The sequence below is a fragment of the Sapajus apella genome, unplaced genomic scaffold, assembly GCF_009761245.1.
Source record: "Sapajus apella isolate SASKATOON/1434 unplaced genomic scaffold, GSC_monkey_1.0 scaffold40, whole genome shotgun sequence".
Taxonomy (NCBI): domain Eukaryota; kingdom Metazoa; phylum Chordata; class Mammalia; order Primates; family Cebidae; genus Sapajus; species Sapajus apella.
In genome coordinates, this window is record NW_022436980.1 from 22,149,809 (window position 1) to 22,173,082 (window position 23,274).

The window sequence follows — 23,274 nt, forward strand, 5'->3', positions numbered from 1 at the left end:
CCTGCCTCAGCCTCCTGAGTAGCTGGGATTACAGGCATGTGCCACCATGCCCAGCTAATGTTTTGTATTTTTAGTAGAGACGGGGTTTCACCATGTTGACCAGGATGGTCTCGATCTCTTGACCTTGTGATCCACCCGCCTCGGCCTCCCAAAGTGCTGGGATTATAGGCGTGAGCCACCGCGCCCGGCCTGATCCATATTGTTTTTAGCAGGTATTTGATTATTTAAGAAAACTGAGTATTCTCAATATTAAAAGAGCTAGCTTTATTTATTTATTTGTTACAGTAACATCACTTTTTCTATTTGCCTTTGAAATCTTTTGTTATTTTTGGTATTCTTTCACAATGACCTGTGGCTATACTTAATGATTTATTTAAATCATTTGATATTTTCAACAAACTTCCCAAATAAGATTATAAATTAAATATTTTGATCTCAATTAACTTTGGAATTTCCCAAATGAGACCCTAAAATAGCTAAAGAGAATTTGTTTTATCTCTTTTAAAAAGAGAGATGTTATGCTAATGAGCTTATTTGGTATGTAAAATTGAATGAGAAATATTGTTCAGTAAAATCAATGTTTACTTTGATATACTTTTAGAAATATATGTGATTAATATAAGTATTCTAGAATTTTATCATTTTTCTAGAACTCTAATATGTTCTAAAATATTGTGCTCAGTTATAATTCTAATTATCTCATGTTGTATGAAACACAATTAAAAAATTCTGTGTAAATTGCATTGTAATAAACTCTTAACAAATATGTAACCTTGGCCATTTAAACATGTTTTGTAATTCACAGTTTATTGTTTTTTACTGATGCTATCATACAATTTTTGGAAGTTGTTGTGATATAAAATCTCAATACATACATGGAAAAGGACTCGACAAGTAAAGACTTCTGATAATTATAAAGTCACAATATTGAACAAGATTTAAATCAACTCTTTTAGCAATTTGTTTAAGTATACCACTTATGAATAGAATAAACATAATTACCTTTTTCTCCTTAGCTAATCTATCCTGAATTCAGAAACTATCACTGAATATTTATTTTCATGACAATGTAGGTATTTGGAAAAGTTTATTAAGAATCTGTTCTTCTTATAACATAACACATTGGAAAACATTTGTTATGTTTCCAGAACTTTGATGAGAATGTCATATTTCAGAATAAGCGTAGAATTAGAAATGACTGGACAGTTTTGTGGAACTAGGAATTAACTTTATGAAGCCCATTAAGACTTGCCTTAGTCCATTTAAAGTTGCTAGAAATATGTGAGGTTGGGTAATTTATGTCAAAAACAGATTTATTTGGCTCACAATTCTTCAGGCTGTACAAGAAGCATAGTGCCAACATCATCTACCTATAGAGGATTCAGCCTGCTTCAGTCATAGCAGCAGATTGGTGGAGCTGGCATGTGCAGTGATCACATGGTGAGAAAGGAAGGAAGAGATAAGGGAGGAGATTCCAGGCTCTTTTTAACAACCACCCCTCAAGGAAACAAAGAATGTAAGAATTGCATTACCATGAAAATAGCAACACAATTCACTAGGAATTTTGGTCCTTGACTCACACATCTATTCTTTTTCACCTCCCACATTTGATTCAGATTTCAACATGAGATTTGGATTGGCCTATCAAGTCAAACAATAGAAAGTTTCTCAAGAAAAACTGGCCTGATATCTGCTCACAGCGTTCAAACCTTCTTGGCTGAGAGGAAGGTCACTTTCCAGAAGGACTAGGAAACTGAAAAATCATTTATAAAGTGTCATTCAATAACACACAACACGGTGAAATATTTTTATTTGCTTTATGCTAACATTATTCAATTACGATATGAACATGATTAAAATTTCTTAAATGCTGTTGAATAACATTAGGAATATATTTATTAGTTTACTAGGTGCTAACACCTTAGGTCATTAAAGTGCTAGGACTTTGCAAAATCTTTGAATGCTGACAAAACATAGACACCTCTAACTTGCACAACCTTAGTGACAATTTTAGTAAATAGAGAAGAGAGATGATATGATATCTAAACATTTCTTTTGAACATTTTTGTGAATGAATCTATTACTTTCTTGTTTCTCAGGCTGTAGATGATAGGGTTAAATAAAGGAACTATGACAGTGTAAAATAGCGACGCCATCATATCTTGGTCATTTGCTTGTGGGGATGCAGAGCCCAGATACTTGAAGGCAAGGGGGCCATAGTATAAGGATACAGATAAGAGATGAGCTCCACACGTGGAGACAGCTTTTCGTATACCTTTGATAGATTTCTTTTTTAAGATTGTTAAGAGGATAAGTGTATAAGATACAAGAATAGTTCCAATGGTAAAAACTTGAATTGAACCTGAAAAAATAAAAATCATTAGAAAGTTAATAAAGGAATTAGTACAGGTAATCTTTAACAATGGGATAATGTCACAGTAAAAGTGTTGTATTATGTTGGAATTACAGAAGGTTAGTCTGAATAAAAAACCTTCATGGATTAAGGCATGAAGAAGGCCACCTAGAAATGAAAAGACCAATAGCCTAATGCATAGTTCGTTTGTCATAATGACTGGATAAAGTAATGGTTTGCATATGGCTACATAGCGATCATATGCCATTGTTGCCAAGATAAAACATTCTGTGGTTACAGTCATTCCAAAGGAAAAAAACTGTATCATGCATTCAGAGAAAGATATCATCTTACTCTTAGCTAAGAAGTTGATTAGCATCTTCGGAGTCACTGTGGATGATAACAAAACGTCCACAAAAGCTAAATTCCCAAGGAATAAGTACATTGGAATATGAAGGTGAGGGTCATTCCAGATGAGAAAAATTAGACCAAGATTCCCCATGATTGTGATGATATATATTACCAAGAATGCCAGGAACAGCAGTATTTTACAGTCAGGTTGATGTAAAAATCCCGTGAGAACAAACGCTGTCAGCAATGTTACATTTTCCTCTTCCATCTCCTCACTGTATGTCCTCTAAAAAATGAAGCAAATGTAAAGGAACATTTGCAATGGAATTGTGAATTGAAATTAGGTAAGAGGTATTGAAGTAAACTAAGTAATGATCAGAGCCCTCTTAATTTTTTTGATCAGTAATATAATTGATGAACTCTATATTTAAATATTTAAATACATGGAAAAAATAATACACTTTGGTTTGAAAATTGTGTGGAAGTTAACAGATTGATATTTTAAAAGATGCATTATCTGAATGTACTACATTTCTGTGGGCTTTACTGAATGTAATAGAAAAAAATCTCTCTGGGACACAGAAGTAGGGTCAAGGAAAAATATATTTGAAACACCTGGGTTAAAATAAATGGAACAAATGCCATGTGAAGATCTCAAACCTTACTTTTCACACAATAAACATGCACCAAATATTTTAAGATGGGAAATCATATAATAATATATTTTTAAAATGTAGTTCTTTATAGTGTAAAAGTATTCTGCAGGAAGGAAACACTGACTCAGGAATCCTAATTAGAAACTAGATACTAAGGTCAAGGGCATTCCAAATCAGATTACACATGAGAATCATCTGGGAGAGTTTCTGTTTTGTTTTGTTCTGTTTTGTTTTTGTTTTCGTATTTTAAGAAAAATACAGGTTGTGAGGTTTCAACACAGAAATCGATTATTTCAGAAATGAGGTCTAGGAATCTGTATTGTGAAAATACCCTCAAGGTGATTTAAATGCATGTCAAGTCTCTATTCCCTGTATGAAATGACTTTAGAAGACATGCTAAGAAAAATGAATAGATTCAAAGGAATTCAAAATGTAGAGTATCTAGTATTGTGTGACATATTTGGTTTGAAATATGTGGTCAGTGAAAAAGAGAGAAATTACTTGGTGACTGGTAGATGGACATTAGATATTGAGGATGAGAACTTGGATTGATGACAAGTTTTTGGAGTGAGCATAATGCCTGAACAACTAGGTGGGATTCAATCAGTAATATGGGTCTATTATAGCTTAATAGAAGTCATTACCTGGAATCATTGTAGAATTTGAAGGCATTGTTAGAAATTATGTGCAAAGTGGGTATACAATGTAAGATTGCCAAGATGTAGTCCTCTTTTTTGCCACCCAAGTCTTAGGGGTTGTCAGAGGTTACCTACTACTCTAGAAGCTAAAAGAACTAGAAACTCATTTTCCCATTTTTCTTGCCTCTAGAGAGAACAAACAGTGATCTAGGATGGCAATGAAACACACTGATTCTACATTTGGAATATGGATAGAAGAAGAAAAAAAGATCAAAAGTGGATTTTAGTTGTAAATTCAGCCATGGCAGAAATGCCATGAATCCACTAAATATATCCTTCATTTACATAAATAACGTGAATATCATGAGCTGTCAAATTATGGCCAGAAGTGGGTATAAGAATACAAGCGTTAATTTTTAAGGGACCTTAACAGTTTTTGTCCAAGAATGTAAATAATGAAAAAGAATGAGTATTTCTATCAGAATAATCTGAAAAATTCTTAGAGTTATCATGATCAAACCAGTCTCATTTGTTTAATATCCTGGATCACAACAAGTTTTCATATAAAGTCATAAGGTTAACAAAATAATAAAATATCATTAAAGGAACCATTTTGTCTTATAACTGTTTATCCTACCCATGCTATAGTCTTGAAACTAAAGTATAGAATAAGCCAGAAATAGTTATCTAATTTCAATCTGGCTGTTAGGACAGGTTTTATATCCAATCTAAAATTATAGTACATTAAATAGCATTTTCAACATTTCTACAAAGTGTAATGAAAATTACAGATATTTTTTCTTTCTTACCCATATTTTGAAAGAAATTTAGGAGATGCTTTAAAACCATTAGGCTTTCTAAAACAGAAAAAAAAAAGTGCACAGGAATACTAATAGCACACGTAGCAATCCATTGCATATTCATTCTTTTCAGAGGCTTCTTTTCCCAAGCTCAGGAAGCTATTGTTTATATAACTTTGGATTGAACAGAAGAGTCATTCAGTTGTACAACTCTGTACTTTTGCCAGAAAATGATTGAGTGGAAAACTGAAATTCTCATAAGGGTTTCAGGGATTCCCTGTGGAACAAACTGAAGATGTTCTAGTATGTATTGTGGACTTGGACATATATGAGAAGTCCAGATTGTCCCAAAGGAAATCACAAACTTCTGGAAACATAACCATCCTTTCATTGTAGACACTTCTAGTTTTAACAATTGAAATAATATTTTATGCACTGTTTAGTAACATAGATGACACTTCTGCCATGTTTGTACAAACTTTAGTTTACATGTGAAATTTATTCTTGGTGCTTTGATTAGTGTAATCTTGTCTGAGCTAATCAAACCATAATTTTAATAAGGTCAAAGTTTCTGATTCCCTTCAGGAGACAAACACAAATACAGATGTCTTCCCCATGCAAATTGTAGCTCAAATTTTAGACATATTCCTAGCTATCCCATTTTATGCTAAAATCTGATGGAAAATATTATTATACAAAGGTCAAGGGATAAGCCAATGAAAACCAAAGACAAGAACTGCAGTGGGAGGTGCCTTAGAACTTTGCTTCTCAAGTTATAATAGCTAAAATATGTCTAAATGCATATTTGGTTTTAATAATTCTGGTGTGAGTCTCCCAGGAGCCTTTATTTCCAAATGAAATAATGTCCATGGACTTTTGCCACTCAACAGGCCTTCATCATGGGAGGACCTGAATTATCAGAGAACCTTGATCATTGGAGAAACAATAAATAGCAAATGTGGCTGGTATGCAAAGAGAGGAGGCGGGAAGGGCCAGATGTGTTCAGGGAGGCCAGCATGAGTACATTTTCAAGGAACCTTGGAGGGTAGTTCAGGGCTTTGTTCTTTACCCCAACTTACAAAAAAATCATTGAAGGATTATTGAAGGATTTTGAAAATGGTGGTAACATGTTCAGAATTTTCTTTAGTACTGTTAATACAGAATTAAGAGAGAAATATGCTAATGAGCATTCATTCAGAAAATAGAATCTAATGTACTTACTTGTAATATTTATATCCATATTTGCATTTTCTTGACAATGATATGACTCTTTAAAGAAAGAAGGAAACTTCCTCTTGGAAAGATGTAGGATAGGAAGCTCTACTTCTCTCTACCCTGGCTACCTATACTCCCCTGCAATGACACCAAGTTTGTGTACATCTACACAGAAAAAAACTACCTTCATAAGAACCAGAAGTCAAGTGAGCACACACAGTATCTGGTTTTAATGTCATAGTTCTGAAAGACATAATGAAATGATAGAAAAAAAAACAGTCCTGAATCAGCAACACCACACCTCTCCCAACCCCCAGCAGCAGTATGGTGCCGAAAGACTTACTGACCGTGTGGGAGGGAGAACACAGCTATTTTTTTTTCTTTTTTTTTATTATCGCATTTTAGGTTTGGGGGTACATTTGAAGAACATGCAATATAGTTGCATAGGTACACACATGGCAGTGTGATTTGCTGCCTTCCCCCCCTTCACCTGTATCTGGCATTTCTCCCCATGCTATCTCTCCCCAACTCCCCACCCACCACTGTCCCTCCCCTATTTCCCCCCAACAGACCCCAGTGTGTAGTGCTCCCCTCCCTGTGTCCATGTGTTCTCATTGTTCAACACCTGCCTATGAGGGAGAACATGTGGTGTTTGATTTTCTGCTTTTGTGTTAGTTTGCTGAGAATGATGGTTTCCAGGTTCATCCATGTCCCTACAAAGGACACGAACTCATCGTTTTGATGGCTGCATAATATTCCATGGTGTATATGTGCCACATTTTCCCTGTCCAGTCTATCATTGAAGGGCATTTGGGTTGGTACCAGGTCTTTGCTATTGTAAACAGTGCTGCAATGAACATGTGTGCATGTGTCCTTATAGTAGAACGATGTATAATCCATTGGATATATACCCAGTAATGGGATTGCTGGGTCAAATGGGATTTCTATTTCTAGGTCCTTGAGGAATCGCCACACTGTCTTCCACAATGGTTGAACTAACTTACACTGCCACCAACAGTGTAAAATTGTTCCTATTTCTCCACATCCTCTCCAGCATCTGTTGTCTCTAGATTATTTAATAATCACCATTCTAACTGCCTTGAGATGGTATCTCAATGTAGTTTTGATTTGCATTTCTCTAATGACCAGTGATGATGAGCATTTTTTCATATGTTTGTTGGCCTCACGTATGTCTTCTTTTGTAAAGTGTCCTGTTCATATCCTTTGCCCACTTTTGAATGGGCTTGTTTTTTTCTTGTAAATCTGTTTTAGTTCTTTGTAAATTCTGGGTATCAGCCCTTTGTCAGTTGGACAGACTGCAAAAATTTTTTCCCATTCTGTTGGTTGCTGATTCACTCTAATGACTGTTTCTTTTGCTGTGCAGAAGCTGTGGAGTTTGATTAAGTCCCATTAGTCTATTTTGGCTTTCGTTGGCAATGCTTTTGGTGTTTTGGTAATGAAGTCCTTGCCTATGCCCTGAATGGTTTTGTCTAGATTTCCTAATAGGGTTTTTATGGTGTTAGGTCTTATGTTTAAGTCTTTAATCCATCTGGAGTTAATTTTAGTGTAAGGTGTCAGGAAAGTGTCCAGTTTCTGCTTTCTGCACATGGCTAGCCAGTTTTCCCAACACCATTTATTAAACAGGAATCTTTCCCCCATTGCTTGTTTTTGTCAGGTTTGTCAAAGATCTGATGGTTGTAGATATGTTGTGTAGGCTCCGAGGCCTCTGTTCTGTTCCATTGGTCTATATCTCTGTTTTGGTACCAGTACCATGCTGTTTTGATTACTGTAGCCTTGTAGTGTAGTTTGATGTCTGGTAGGGTAGGATGATGCCTCCCGCTTTGTTCTTTTTGCTTAGAATTGACTTGGCTATGCAGGCTCTCTTTTGGTTCCATATGAAATTTAAGGTGTTTTTTTCCAGGTCTGTGAAGAAGGTCATTGGTAGCTTGATGGGGATAGCGTTGAATCTGTAAATTACTTTGGGCAGTATGGCCATTTTCATGATATTGATTCTTCCTAACCATGAACATGGAATGTTTCTCCATCTGTTTGTGTCCTCTCTTATTTCGTTGAGCAGTGGCTTGTAGTTCTCCTTGAAGAGGTCCTTTACATGCCTTATTAGTTGTATTCCTAGATATTTTATTCTCTTTGTAGCAATTGTGAATGGCAGTTCATTCTTGGTTTGAGTCTCTTTAAGTCTCTTATTTGTGTATAGGAATGCTTGTGATTTTTGCACATTGATTTTGTATCCTGAGACTTTGTTGAAATTGCTTATCAGTTTCAGGAGGCTTTGGGCTGAGACGATGGGGTCTTCTAGATATACAATCATGTCGTCTGCAAATAGGGACAATTTGACTTCCTCCTTTCCTGTTTGAATACCCTTTATTTTTTTCTTGCCTGATTGCTCTGGCTAGAACTTCCACTACTATATTGAATAGGAGTGGTGAGAGAGGGCATCCTTGTCTAGTGCCAGATTTCAAAGGGAATGCTTCCAGTTTTTGCCCATTCAGTATGATATTGGCTGTGGGTTTGTTGTAAATAGCTTTTATTATTTTGAGATACATTCCGTCAATACCTAGTTTATTGAGGGATTTTAGTATAAAAGGCTGTTGAATTTTGTCAAAGGCCTTCTCTGCATCATTTGAGATAATCACGTGGTTTTTGTCTTTGGTTCTGTTTATGTGGTGAATTACGTTTATAGACTTGCGTATGTTGAACCAGCCTTGCATCCCCGGGATGAAGCCTACTTGATCATGGTGGATAAGCTTTTTGATGTGCTGTTGCAGTCGGCTTGCCAGTATTTTAATGAAGATTTTTGCACCTATGTTCATGATGGATATTGGCCTGAAGTTTTCTTTTCTTGTTGAGTCTCTGCCGGGTTTTGATATCAGAATGCTGTTGGTCCCATAAAATGATTTGGGAAGGATTCCCTCTTTTTGAATTATTTGGAATAGTTTCAGAAGGAATGGTACCAGGTCCTCTTTGTATGTCTGGTAGAATTCAGCTGTGAACCCATCTTGATCTGGGCTGCTTTTGGATGGTAGGCTCTTAATTGCTGCCTCAACTTCAGACCTTGTTATTGGTCTATTCAGGGTTTTGTCTTCTTTCTGGTTTATGCTTTTGAGGATGCAAGTGTCCAGGAATTTATCCATTTCTTCCAGGCTAACTGGTTTATGTGCATAGAGTTGTTTGTAATAACCACTGATGATGGTTTGAATTTCTGTGGAATCTGTGGTGATATCCCCTTTATCATTTTTTATTTCATCTGTTTGGTTATTCTCTCTTTTCTTTTTTATTAATCTGGCTAGTGGTCTGTCTATTCTGTTGATCTTTTTGAAATACCAACTCCTGGATTTATTTATTTTTTGTAGAGGTTTTTCTGTCTCCAACTCCTTCCGTTCTGCTCTGATCTTACTTATTTCTTGTCTTCTGCTAGGTTTTGCATTTTTCTTTTTTTTGATCTTGCTACTCTAGCTGTTTCAATTTTGATGCTAGAGTGTCAATTTTGGATCTCTCCTTTCAACTCATGTGGGCACTTATTGCTATATATTTTTCTCTAGAGACTGACTTAAATGTGTCCCAGATATTCTGGTACGTGTGTCCTCATTTTCGTTGGTTTCAAAGAACATCTTTATTTCTGCCTTCATTTCATTGTTTATCCAGTCAACATTCAAGAATCAGTTGTTCAGTTTCCATGAAGCTGTGTGGTTTTGAGTTAGTTTCTACATCCTGAGTTCTAATTCGATTGCACTGTGGTCTGAGAGACTGTTTGTTATGATTTCCATTCTTTTGCATTTGCTGAGGAGTGATTTGCTTCCAATTACATGGTCAGTTTTAGAGTAGGTGTGATGTAGTGCTGAGAAGAATGTATATTCTGTGGATTTGGGGTAGAGAGTTCTGTAAATGGCTATTAGGTTTTCTTGTTCCAGGTCTAAGTTCAAGTGCTGGATATCCTTGTTAATTTTCTGCCTGGTTGATCAGTCTAATATTGACAATGGGGTGTTAAAGTCTCCCAGTATAATTGTTGGGGAGTCTAAGTCTCTTTGTAAATCATTAGGAACTTGCCTTATATATCCGGGTGCTCCTGTATTGGGAGTGTATATATTTAGGATTGTTAGCTCTTCTTGTTGCATTGTTCCTTTTACCATTATGTAATGTCCTTGTCTCTTTTAATCTTTGTTGGTGTGAAGTCTATTTTATCAGAGATGAGAATTGCAACTCCTCCTTTTTTTTTTTTTTTCTCTCCATTTGCTCGATAAATCTTCCTCCATCCCTTTATTTTGAGCCTTTGTGTATCCTTGCTTGTGAGATGCATTTTCTGGATACAGCACACCAATGTGTTTTGGCTTTTTATCCAATTTGCCAGTCTGTGTCTTTTGATTGGAGCATTTAGTCCATATACATTTAGGGTTAATATTGTTATGTGTGAATTTGACCCTGCCATTTTGATGCTAGCTGGCTGTTTTGCACATTAGTTGATGCAGATCCTTGATTGTGTTGATGCTGTTTCTATTTGGCATGTTTTTGGAGTGGCTGGTACTGGTTGTTCCTTTATATGTGTAGAGCCTCTTTCAGGAGCTCTCGTAAAGCAGGACTGGTGGTGATGAAATCTCTGAGTATTTGCTTGTTCGCAAAGGATTTTATTTTTCCTTCAGTTATGAAGCTTAATTTGGCTGGGTATGAGACGATGGGTTGAAAGTTCTTTTCTTTAAGGATGTTGAATATTGGTCCCCACTCTCTACTGCTTGTAGGGTTTCTGCTGAGAGATCTGCTGTGAGTCTGATGGGCTTCCCTTTGTGGGTTACCCGACCTTTCCCTCTGGCTGCCCTTAGCATTTTCTCCTTCATTTCAACCCTGGCAAATCTGGCGAATATGTGCCTTGGGGTTGCTCTTCATGAGGAATATCTTTGTGGGGTTCTCTGTATTTCCTGGACTTGAATATTGGCCTGTCTTGCTAGATTGGGGAAGTTTTCCTGGATAATATCCTGAAGAGTATTTTCCAGCTTGGATTCATTCTCTTCGTCACATTCAGGTACACCTATCAAACGTAGATTAGGTCTTTTCACATAGTCCCACATTTCTTGGAGACTTTGTCCATTCCTTTTTCCCCATTTTTCTCTATTCTTGCCTTCTCATTTTATTTCATTGAGTTGATCTTCGACCTCTGATATCCTTTCTTCTGCTTGGTCAATTCGGCTGTTGAAAGTTGTGCATGCTTTGCAAAGTTCTCATGTTGTGTTTTTCAGCTCCATCAATTCACTTATATTCCTCTCTATGTTGTCCATTCTCGTTAGCATTTTTCGTCAAATCTTTTTTCAAGGATCTTAGTTTCTTTGCATTGGGTTAGAACATGTTTTTTAGCTCACAGAAGTTGCTTATTGCCCACCTTCTGAAGTCTGATTCTGTCATTTCATCACACTCATTTTCCATCCAGCCTTGTTTCCCTGCTGGTGAGGAGTTGTGATACCTTGTAGGAGGACAGGTGTTCTGGTTTCCAGTGTTTTCATCTTTTTTGCTCTGTTTTTTTTCCCATCTTTGTGATTTATCCACCTGTTGTCTTTGTAGTTGCTGACTTTCAGATTGGGTCTCTGGGTGAACTTCCAGTTTGTGGATGATGAAATTATTTCTGTTTCTTAGTTTTCCTTTTCACAGTCTGGCCCCTCTGCTTTAGGACTGCTGAAGTCCACTCCAGGACCTGCTTGCCTGGGGATCACCTGCAGCAGCTGCAGAATAGTAAGGGTTGCTACCAGTTTCTTCTGCTATCTGTCTCAGAAGGATACTCACCAAATGTCAGTCTGTTCTCTCCTTTATGAGGTGACTCTTTGGACATATGGGGGTCAGGGTGCTGCTTGAGGAGACAGTCTGTCCTTTATTGGCGCTCAAGTGCTGAGCTGTGAGCTCCGTTTTTCATTCAGAGTTGCTGGACAGATATGTTTAGGTCTGCTGTAGCAGAACTCATAAACTCCTTTTTTTTTTTTTTTTTTTTTTCACCACGTGCTCTGTCTCAGGGCGTTAGGGCTTTATTTATGAGTTTCCATTGTGCTGCTGCCTTTTTTTTTTAGGGCTGCCATGCCCATCAGGGAGGCAGCCTAGTTACTGTCTGCCTGCAGAGGCTTTGCTGAGTTGCTGTGGGCTCAGCCCAGCTGCCGTGTGAACTTCCCTGCAGTCCTGTTTATATGGGTGTAGTTAGAACTGCCTCGGCAATGGTGGCCTGCCTTTGTAATGGTCGACTGTCTCTGTAATGGCAGGTTGCCTCAGCAACGGTGGGCTGCCTCAGTGATGGTGGACTACCTCCATAGTGGTGGAGTGTCTCGGTAATGGTAGACGCCTCTCCCCCACCACAGAGCTGGACTGTCCCAGCTTCAGCTGTGCTTGCTGTGAAACTCTCAACCCAGAGCATTTTCAATTGCTGTTTTGCTTTTTTTTTTTTTTTTTTGTGGGGGTGGGTCCAGCCGAGCCTGATCACCTGACTCCCTGACTCACAGTCTGTGTTTGAAAGGGCACTGGGATCTGTGCCATTTCCCGTGCGTCACCGCCTGAAACAGCGGTGCTGAGATTTGTGGCAGTTTTTTTTGCCCAGGAATGTCCTGGCCTGGCTCCCTGTTTCAGTTCCTTTTTAAATCAGATGAATGAACAATCAGTCTTCCCAGGTCTCCAATCACCAGCTAAAAGGGCACCTGGGAGCAGTGTATTTTGTATGGAGAACCCCTGTGCCAAGGCACTGGCAAAGCAGCTGCGCTGGCCAAAACAGCCGTGCTGTCGACCTGTGGGGCTCCTCCGCCTGGGAATCTCCTGGTCTGTGAGCAATAAAAATCCATCTGGTAATGCGGAGTCCACTCACCCTCTGCACTTTCACTGGGAGCTGCAATCCTGAGCTGTTCTTAGTTGGCCATCTTGGGTCCTCCCCCAGATTTTTTAATGACCACCATTCTAACTGGCATGAGATGGTATCTCAATGTAGTTTTGATTTGTATTTCCCTAATGACCAGTGATGGTGAGCATTTTTTCCTATGCTTGCTGGCTTCATATATGTCTTCTTTTGAATAGTGTCTGTTCATGTCCTTTGCACACTTTTCAATGGGTTTGTTTTTTTCTTGTAAATCTGTTTTAGTTCTTTGTAGATTCTAGATATTAGCCCTTTGTCAGATGGAGAGATTGCAAAAAAATTTTCCCTTTCTGTTGGTTGCTGGCTCACTCTAATGATTGTTTCTTTTGCTGTACAGAAGCTGTGGAGTTTGATTAGATCCCATTTGTCTATTTTGGCTTTTGTTGCCAAAGCTTTTGGTGTTTTAGTCATGAAGTCCTTGCCTATGCCTATGTCCTGAATGGTTTTGCCTAGGTTTTCTTCTAGGGTTTTTATGATGTTAGGTCATATGTTTAAGTCTTTAATCCATCTGGAGTTAATTTTAGTGTAAGGTGTCAGGAAGGGGTCCAGTTTCTGCTTTCTGCACATGGCTATCCAGTTTTCCCAACGTTATTTATTGAACAGGGAATTCTTTCTGCATTGCTGGTTTTTGTCAGGTTTGTCAAAGATCAGATGGTTGTAGATGTGTGGCATTACCTCTGAGGCTTCTGTTCTGTTCCATTGCTCTACATCCCTGTTTTTGTACCAGTACCATGCTGTTTTGATTACTGTAGCCTTGTAGTATAGTTTGAAGTCAGTAATGTGATGCCTCTAGCTTTGTTCTTTTTGCTTAGAATTGACTTGGCTATGCGGGCTCTCTTTTGGTTCCATATGAAGCTTAAGGTGGTTTTTTCCAGTTCTATGAAGTGGGTCATAGGTAGCTTGATGGGGATAGCGTTGAATCTGTAAATTACTTTGGGCAGAATGGCAGCTTTCACCTTATTAATTCTTGCTAACCATGAGCATGGAATGTTTTTCCATCTGTTTGTGTTCTCTTTTATTTTCCTGAGCAGTGGTTTGTAGTTCTCCTTGAATAGGTCCTTTACATCCTTTGTTAGTTGTATTCCTAGGTTTTTTATTCTCTTTGTAGCAATTGTGAATGGGAGTTCACTTTTGATTTGGCTCTCTGTTTGTCTGTTTTTAGTATATAGGAATGCTTGTGATTTCTGCACAGAGATTTTGTATCCTGAGACTTTGCTGAAGTTGCTTATCAATTTCAGATTTTGGGCTGAAATGATGGAGTCTTCTAAGTATACAATCATGTCATCTGCTAATAAAGACAATTTGGTTTCCTCTTTTCCCAGTTGAATACCCTTTCTTTTTGTTGCCTGATTGCTCTGGCTAGAGCTTCCAATACTATATTGAATAGGAATGGTGAGAGAGGGCATCCTTGTCTAGTGCCAGATTTCAAAGGGAATGCTTCCAGTTTATGCCTGTTCAGTATGATATTGGCTGTGGGTTAGTCATAAATAGCTTTTATTATTTTGAGATATGTTCCATCGATACCTAGTTTATTGACAGCTTTTAGCACAAAGGCTGTTGAATTTTGTTGAAGGCATTTTCTGCATCTATTGAGATAATCATGTGGCTTTTGTCCTTGGTTCTGTTTATGTGATGGATTACATTTATAGACTTGCATATGTTGAACCCGCCTTGCATCCCTGGGATGAAGCCTACTTGATCATGATGAATAAGCTTTTTGATTTGTTGTTGCATTCTGTTTGCCAGTATTTTATTGAAGTTTTTTGTGTCTATGTTCATCATGGATATTGGCCTGAAGTTTTCTTTTGTAGTTGCATCACTGCCCGGTTTTGGTATTAGGATGATGTTGGTTTCACAAAATGAGTTGGATAGTATTCCCTCTTTTTTATTGTTTGGAATAGTTTCAGAAGGAATAGTATCAGCTCCACTTTGTATGTCTCGTACAATTTGGCTGTAAAGCCCATCTGGACCTGGGCTTTTTTTAGTTCGTAGGCTATTTGCTGCCTCAACTTCAGCCCTTGTTATTGGTCTATTCAGGGATTCAACTTATTCCTGGTTCAGTCTTGGCAAAGTGCAAGTATCCAGGAATGTATCCACCTCTTCCAGATTTACTGGCTTGTGTGCATAGAATTGTTTGCAGTAATCTCTGCTGGTAGTTTTGTATTTCTGTGGAATCAGTGGTGATGTTCCCTTTTTGTTACATCTATTTGATTCTTTTCTTTTTTCTTTTTTATTAGTCTGGCTAGTGGTCTATTTTGTTGAAATTTAAAAAAAAACCAGCTCCTGGATTTGTTGATTTTTTGAAGGGTTTTTGTGTCTCTATGTCCTTCAGTTCTGCTCTGATTTTAGTTATTTCTTGTCTTCTGCAAGCTTTTGAGGTTTTTTTTTAATATTGCTCCTCTAGCTCTTTGAATTTTGATGATAGGGTGTCCACTTTAGATATTTCCTTGCTTCTCATATGGGCATTTATTGCTATAAGTTTTCCTCTAGACACTGCTTTAAATGTGTCCCAGAGATTCTGGTACAATGTGTCTTTTTTCTTGTTGGTTTTGAAGAACATCTTTATTTCTGCCTTCCTTTCATTATTTATCCAGTCTACTTTCAGGAGCCAGTTGTTCATTTTCCATGAAGTCGTGCAGTTTTGAGTTAGTTTCTTAATCCTGAGTTCTAATTTGATTCCATTGTGGTCCTAGAGACTGTTTGTTATGATTTCCATTCTTTTGCATTTGCTGAGGAGTGATTTACTTCCAATTATGTGGTCAATTTTAGAGTAAGTGTGATGTGGTGCTGAAAAAAAAATGTATATTCTGTGGATTTGGGGTTAACAGTTCTGTAACTGTCTATTGAGTTTGCTAGGTCCAGATCTGCATTCAAGTCCTGGATTTCCTTGTTGACTTTCTGTCTCGTTGATCTGTCTAATATTGACAGTGGAGTGTTAAAGTCTCCCACTATTATTGTGCAGGAGTCTAAGTCTCATTGTAGGTCATTAAGGGATTGCTTTATGTATCTAAGTGCTCCCGTATTGGGTGCATATATATTTAAGGTCGTTAGCTCTTCTTGTTGCATTTATCCTTATACCATTATGTAATGCCCTTCTTTGTCTCTTTTGATTTTTGTCGGTTTAAAGTCTGTTTTATCAGAGACTAGGATTACCACTGCTGCATTTTTTTTGGTCTCCATTTGCTTGGTAAATCTTCTTCCATCCCTTTATTTCGAGTCTATGTGTGTCTTTGCAAGTGAGATGGGTCTCCTGAATACAGCACACCGGTGGTTCTTGGCTTTTTATCTACAGGTATTGATCGACTTACCACCTATGCAACTTACGACCATTCGACTTTACGACCACAATTGCTAGCCATGACTGCTCCGCGTCTGGCAGCGCAAACATTGCCCAGCTGGGCGTACAACAGTGTGGACCAGCTTCTGACAGCACTACCATCTCCACGTGCACCATTTCAACTGTACATATAGCCTACTCAACTTACAACCAAATCGTGTTATGACCAGTCCGCGATCCCAACTGTGGTCATAAGTCGAGCACTAGCTGTAATTTGCAGTCTGTGTTTCTTGATTGGAATATTTAGTCCATTTATATTTAATGTTAATATTTTTATGTGTGCATTTGATCCTGCCATTTTATTACTGGTTGGTTGTTTTGCCCTTTAGTTGGCATAATTTCTTCATTGCATTGTTGGTATTTACCATTTGGTTCTTTTTTGCATTGGTTAGTACTGGTTTTTCCTTTCTATGTTTAGTGCTTCCTTCAGGAGCTCTTGCAGGGCAGGTCTGGTAGTGACAAAATCTCTCAGTAATTGCTTGCCATAAGGATTTCATTTCTCCTTCACTTATGAAGGTTAGTTTGGCTGGATATGTAATTCTGGGTTGAAAGTTCTTTTCTTTAAGGATGTTGAATATTGGCCCCCACTCTCTTCTGGCTTGTGGGGTTTCTGCCTAGAGATACGCTGTGAGTCTGATGTTCTTCCCTTTGTGGGTAACCCAACTTTTCTCTCTGGCTGCCTTTAATATTTTTTTCTTCATTTCAACCCTGGTGAACCTGATGATTATGTGCCTTGGGGTTGCTCTTCTAGAGGAGTATCATTGTGGTGTTCTCTGTATTTCCTATATTTGAATGTTGGCCTGCCTTGCTAGGTTGGGGAAGTTCTCCTGGATAATATCCTGAAGAGTGTTTTCCAGCTTGGATTCATTCTTCACGTCATCTTAGGGTACACCAATCAGGCATAGATTAGGTCTTTTCATGTAATCCCATATTTCTTGAAGGCTTTGTTCATTTCTTTTCTCTTTGTCCTCTTTTCTTGCCTTCTTCTTTTATTTCATTGAATTGATCTTCAATATCTGGTATCCTTTCTTTTGCTTGATCTATTTGGCTATTGAAACTTGTGTATGCTTAATGAAGTTCTTGTGGTGTGTTTTTCAGCTCCATTAAGTCAGTTATGTGCTTCTCTAAGCTGGTTATTCTAGTTAGCATTTCATCTAACTTTTTTCAAAGTTTTTAGTTTCTTTGCATTGGGGTAGAACATGTTCCTTTAACTCAGAGATGTTTGTTATTACCCACGTTCTGAAGCCTGCTTCTGTCAATTTATCAAATTTGTTCTCCATCCTGCTTTGTTCACCTGCTGGTGAAGAGTCATGATCTTGTGGTGGGGGAGAGACGTTCTGGTCTTTGATGGTTTCATTCTTCTTGCGCTTGTTTCTCCCTATCCCTTGGATATATAGTTTTGATCTCTGGTAGCTGCTTGAGGAGGCAGCCTTTCCTTTGTCTGCCTGCAGAGGCACTGCTGGGCTGCCACAGATTGAGTGGAGATGCTATGTCTGTTATTCACTCAGGAAAATTAGGCTGGCTTCTGCAAAGGCAGCTTCCCTTCCACCCACTGAGCTGGGTTGTTCCTGGTGGCTCTCTAGCTGACGTTCTGGGTGCCTAACACTGGAGAGTTTTTTGGCCTCCTGGGCTTTGTGTGGCGGGGGACCCATCCCACCATTTGGGCTGTTTTCCTGCATTCCATTCCCCTTCTTACTGGGGGGCAGGCAGCTCTGTGCCACTGGCTTTTTGGCTTTCTCAGTGTCAGCCAGTGCTTCCGCCTAGATCTATGCTGAGAGGCCCAGCAGTGGCCGAAGTTGCTGTTCTGCCCTGTTCAGGCAGCTCACTAAGGCTTTTCATCCCAGTGAAGATCTCCTGTTCTGTGGGTTGTAGAGGGGTTGGGTGGAGGGCTCTATCCGAACCAAAGTCCCACAGTGGGAGATCCCTTGTCCTCCAGTTGGTTGCATGCTCCTTCTGGGTGGGGCAGTGCCCCACATTACCTTGACTTACCCTATCTGGTTTATGCCCACTGTCCAACCAGACCCACAGAATGAACCTGGCACTTCGTTTGGAATTGTTGAGACCACTCACTCAGCTTCTGAGTCTCTCTCACTGGGAGCTGCTTTCCGGAGCTGCCTCTTATTTGACCATCTTGGGATCCTTGAACTCATCATTTTTTATGGCAGCATAGTATTCCGTGGTGTATATGTGCCACATTTTCCTTGTCCAGTCTATCATCAGTGGGCATTTGGGTTGGTTCCAGGTCTTTGATATTGTAAAAAGTGCTGCAATGAATCTGTGTCTTTATAATAAAATGGTTTATAATCCTTTGGATATATAAACAGTAATGGGATTGCTAGGTCAAATGGTATGTCTATTTCTAGGTCCTTGAGGAATCACCACACTGTCTTCCACAATGGTTGAACTAATTTACACTCTCACCAACACTGTAAAATTGTTCTTAATTCTCCATATCCTCTCCAGCATCTGTTGCCTCCAGATTTTTTAATGATCGCCATTCTAACTGGCGTGAGATGGTATCTCAATGTGGTTTTGATTCACCTTTCTCTAATAACCAGTGATGATGAGCATTTTTTCATATGTTTGTTGGCCTCACGTATGTCTGCTTTTGAAAAGTGTCGTTCATATCCTTTGCCCACTTTTGAATGGGTTGCTTTGTTTTTTTTTTTTTTTTTTTTTTTTTTGTAAATCTGTTTTAGTTCTTTGTAGATTCTGGATATTAGTCCTTTGTCAGTTGGGCAGATTGCAAAATTTTTTTCCCATTCTGTTGGCTGCTGGTTCACTCTAATGATTGTTTCTTTTACTGTACAGAAGCTCTGGAGTTTAAATAGATCACATTTGTCTATTTTGGCTTTTGTTGCCAATGCTTTTGGTGTTTTAGTCATGAAGTCCTTGCCTGTGCCTATTTCCAAAAAATTTTTTAAAAATTAACTGGGCACTCATAGTCTTAGCTGCTTGGGAAGCTAAGGAAAGAGGAGTACTTGAGCCCAGGTGTTGGAGGCTGCAGTAAGCTATGATCAGGCCACTATATTCCAGTCTGGGTAATACAGCAAGATCCTGTCTCAAATCAAAACAAAATGAAACAAAAAACCAAACAAATAAATAAAAACAACTCCAGTTCTGGTCAAACACAAATATCCACCCAGTCTGCCCTGGAGTTGAATATTGCTGGTGAAAAATACACACATTTTCTACCCCAGTTACTCTCTCCTTTCCTCTAGTGGGGAAAAAAGCATCATCCCACACTTTTTATTTCTGTTATTAAAATTTCTATCCTACCATGCCTTCCTTCCAGATAGTATTTATGATAAGTATCTACTTATGAAAGGACAGCTCTTCATTTTGTTCTGATTTTCAGTTCATGCGTTCTTTTCAAAGACAGATTTCTATAATTTTTTCTTTTCTCTCCTGTGTCATTATTATCTCTTCCTTCTTTGTTTTCTCTTTTTAAGTGCACCAACATACTCTACAACTGCTATTATAACAAAACACAATCCTTGTTTGACCACTTAAACCTTTCCATTATTATTTAGCTTCTTTGTTTCCTTTTGCAGCTCAACTTTTGAAAGCATTATCTTTGGCCACTGACTCTCAGTTCTTCACTTCCCATTCTGTTCTCAGCCAACTCTATTTGGCTTCTGACCCCTTGGTTCCATGAAGACTAAGCTTTAGGTCACTGATGGCCTGCCTGTTTCATCCCAAAGGTTACATGTTTCTTCCACTACTTCACTTCCTTGCAGCATTCAAAAGTTAAACAGTTTTCTAAATGAAAAAGTTAAACATCTTTCTGGACACATCCTCCTGTCACCATGCCTGCCCCTCCTCAGCCTTTGTTGAGTCTTCCTTCTACATCAAACTCTAGAAGATAGAATACTCTGAAGCTCGTTCTGGGTCCACTTTTACTGCATCACTCAATAACTCTTCTAAGCTACCTCATTGTTTGACTTTAAATAGAGTGACTCCCAAATATCTCTGTATGACGTTTTCCTGGATCTCAAGACTAGAAAATAAAGCGCCTCTTTCACATTTCCATAAGGAGTTCTAATCTCATTATAAATTTAAAATGGCAAAAATAGTAATATTTATTTTTCTTCTAAAATGGCCCCTCTCCCCAGACATTCTCATGTCATTAAATATACATTCAAGTATATATTTAAATACAATTTCCAGGTGTTTGTCCTGTGCCAGTTCTGTTCTAATTGCATTACAAATATTAAATCATTTAGTGTCTGCAGCAAACTTCTGCCTAGCTAGTCTTTACCTGTATACATAATGTTGATTTAAATAACATAGTCACAATAATAATTCGTTCAAAATATAAAGTTTATAATTCCCGGTTTTTTAAATAGAGAAATGATCTATTTTTTACTTCCCTAGTCACTAAAAAGGAAGTATTCAATAAAAGTTTCCTGTGGAAAAAAAACATGAAAAAAATTTGAAAAATTACAATAAAAAATGGTGTACATCTGGACTAAGACCAAAGGCTACTAGGTGGACACCCAAAGACATTACAAAGAGACAGCCTATCTTGTTTATTCTGCAGCTAAACTCTCAGAATTACTGGAAGGATACACGAATAACTGAAATTGTTTTTCCTGACATGCCACAATTGTCTACTCAAGCAACAACTACTCATATTGGCTTCTCTGTTAATTTCCAGTTACTCACTTTTCCCAAATTTGTACAAACAAAGTATACTATATCTAGATTGATTGGTGTTCTCCATTCTCTATTATAAATTCTGTTTTTGCTTCTCTGTTTTTTGAATGTCTACCAGTTAACAGCTTCTCATGCCAGAATCAATTTACATACAAATCAGTGATTTTTGACTTATTCTTGACATATTCTTTAAAATATTTTTAAAGTACCCTTGAATGTCTAACAAATCCATTCATTTCCAATAGGCATATTAGGATTTAAAAGTAAAATGAATGAATGAATGAATGAGCAAATAATTCAAATGAAAGTGTGCACCAGGTTTAGACCTCCCTGTTAATTTTGCTTTCCACAGCACCTCCCGCTCCCTCTCGTGTATGGCGTCCAGCAACCTTGTTTCTGACTCTTCTGTGCCTTCTCCTACTCATTGGATTGGGAGTCTTGGGAAGCATGTGCATGTACTAGCCCTGTTTCAGTTAAAAGAGAAAGTACCTAGAATTTCAAATATTTAACAACAAAAGTTTATTCCTTGAGTGGAAGATTTGTAATAATGATAGGTGATACTCCCACAAGGGGGACTTACAATGTGGAACGCAGTGTCTTTCCCTCACTCCTGCAGAGTAATGGCTTTCCCTACCCTTTAATCTTTATATTAGTTCTGCAAATGATAAAGGATGATGGCTGTACTGAGAGTTTACAATTTTTTTTGTCATTTTTAAAAGTGAAGTTTACATAACTTTGAAGATAGAAATGGAAAAAGTGAATGAACTACAAAATATCAATGAAGAGCTTCAGAGAAATGTTTCTCTACACCTGATGAGAAACATGTATAGTTTCGATCATGTTACTCAGGAACCTCTCCACCACACTGCAAACAACAGTCACCAAATTATGTCGTAAGCTACATAGAGAAAAAAAAGGTAATCCTGTATTCTCTTGGAGTTATTTATTGGACAGTAAACTAAACTACTGGGTCTCTTAAGAATCATTTTATAATTAGCTAGCAGACTTTTCCTAGGGAGTCATAATTTGAGGGAAGGAATTACATATGGTTGATGGAGAATTCATTTCCTTGCAGTTAGAAGAAAGACAGAAAAAGTAACAATAACAATAGGTCCCCAAATTATCAGGAGATAAGTTACATGATAAAATGTTAGGGCAGTTTCTCTTATCTGTCACTATAATTATTCTGGGCAATGAGGTTAATAAAAGACAGGGAGGAAGTGGTACCTCTTTATAGGTGACGTCATTCTTAAATTTCAGTCAGTGATTGATAACAAAGTCCATAAGAAAAAAATAAATTGAGATGTCACCTTCGTGATCAGGGGAAGTTGGTCTTATAATATCTCCAGAAATTTCTATAGTCATGGTTGCTAAAATGTATTTCTTTTGCTCCTGAGAAATCTCAAAGTTTCACCAAGTCAGAGAACAGAAATTAAAGAAGGTAAGATTTGTATAGATAGGTGGGGTTAATTCTTAATATACAGGATATTTCCGGTAATTTGTGTTATTGTCATTAAAGAATACAAAAAATAGCAAAGAGGGATTGATGTAGGAAGATAAACTTGAATCCCAGTGCTTAATTTGAATTTTTTTGTTCAAGTTATGTGTCTGACACATTATGATGGTATATAGGGAACCAGAATACAGGATTCACTTACTTCCCCTTTGATGTAAAAAGAAGAAACAGCATATAATCCCAGCTACTTGGGTGGCCAAGGGGAGAGTCACTTGAATCCAGGAGACGAGGCTGCAGTGAGCTGAGATCGCACCGCTATACTCCAGCTTGGGGAATAGAGCAAGACTCAGTCTCAAAAAAAAAAGAACGAAAGAATAATAAACAGCAAATGTGGAGAATGTCACATAGAGAGGAAAGGAAATAATACGAATTATTAAGACTATTAATAAAACCCAAATAAAACTATGTTCTTCTTTCAGAGCACAAATGTAAGCCTTGTCCAAAGAGATGGATGTGGCATGAGGACAGCTGCTATTTCCTAAGTGATGATTCCCAAACATGGCAGGAGAGTCAAATGGCCTGTGCTGCTCAGAATAGCAGCCTGTTGAAGATTAACAGTAAAAGTGCATTGGTAAAGCCCAGGTGTTTCTACCTTCATGGGATAGAGAGGGGTGTGTCATGTTAGAGAAGACCTCATGGGATAGAGGGGGTGCGTCATGTTAGAGAGGACCTGATGGGATATAGAGGGGTGTGTCATGTTAGGACCTGATGGGATAGAGAGGGGTGCGTCATATTAGAGAGGACCTGATGGGATAGAGAGGGGTGCGTCATGTTAGAGAGGACCTGATGGGATAGAGAGGGGTGTGTCATGTTAGAGAGGACCTGATGGGATACAGAGGGGTGTGTCATGTTAGAGAGGACCT

General features: G+C 38.1%; 1 protein-coding gene and 1 long non-coding RNA gene across 3 annotated transcripts; one reads left to right on the forward strand and one right to left on the reverse strand.

The window, feature by feature from the left end:
• Positions 1-1,953: 1,953 nt before the first annotated feature.
• Positions 1,954-5,124, reverse strand: LOC116565358 (olfactory receptor 5H6). Of its 2 annotated transcripts, XM_032298914.1 has the most exons (2): positions 5,117-5,124; positions 2,043-2,979 (listed from the first exon to the last, which is right to left on the reverse strand). In XM_032298914.1, the coding sequence occupies exons 1-2, from the start codon at positions 5,122-5,124 to the stop codon at positions 2,043-2,045; spliced, it is 945 nt and encodes a 314-aa protein (XP_032154805.1). The 2 variants fall into 2 exon arrangements, with proteins under 2 accessions (XP_032154806.1, XP_032154805.1); XM_032298915.1 differs by lacking the exon at positions 5,117-5,124 and having other exon boundaries at positions 1,954-3,055.
• Positions 5,125-21,767: 16,643 nt separating this feature from the next.
• Positions 21,768-22,968, forward strand: LOC116565575. Its single transcript, XR_004275508.1, has 2 exons — positions 21,768-21,812; positions 22,831-22,968. It is a non-coding gene; the product is annotated as an uncharacterized LOC116565575 (long non-coding RNA).
• Positions 22,969-23,274: the final 306 nt, after the last annotated feature.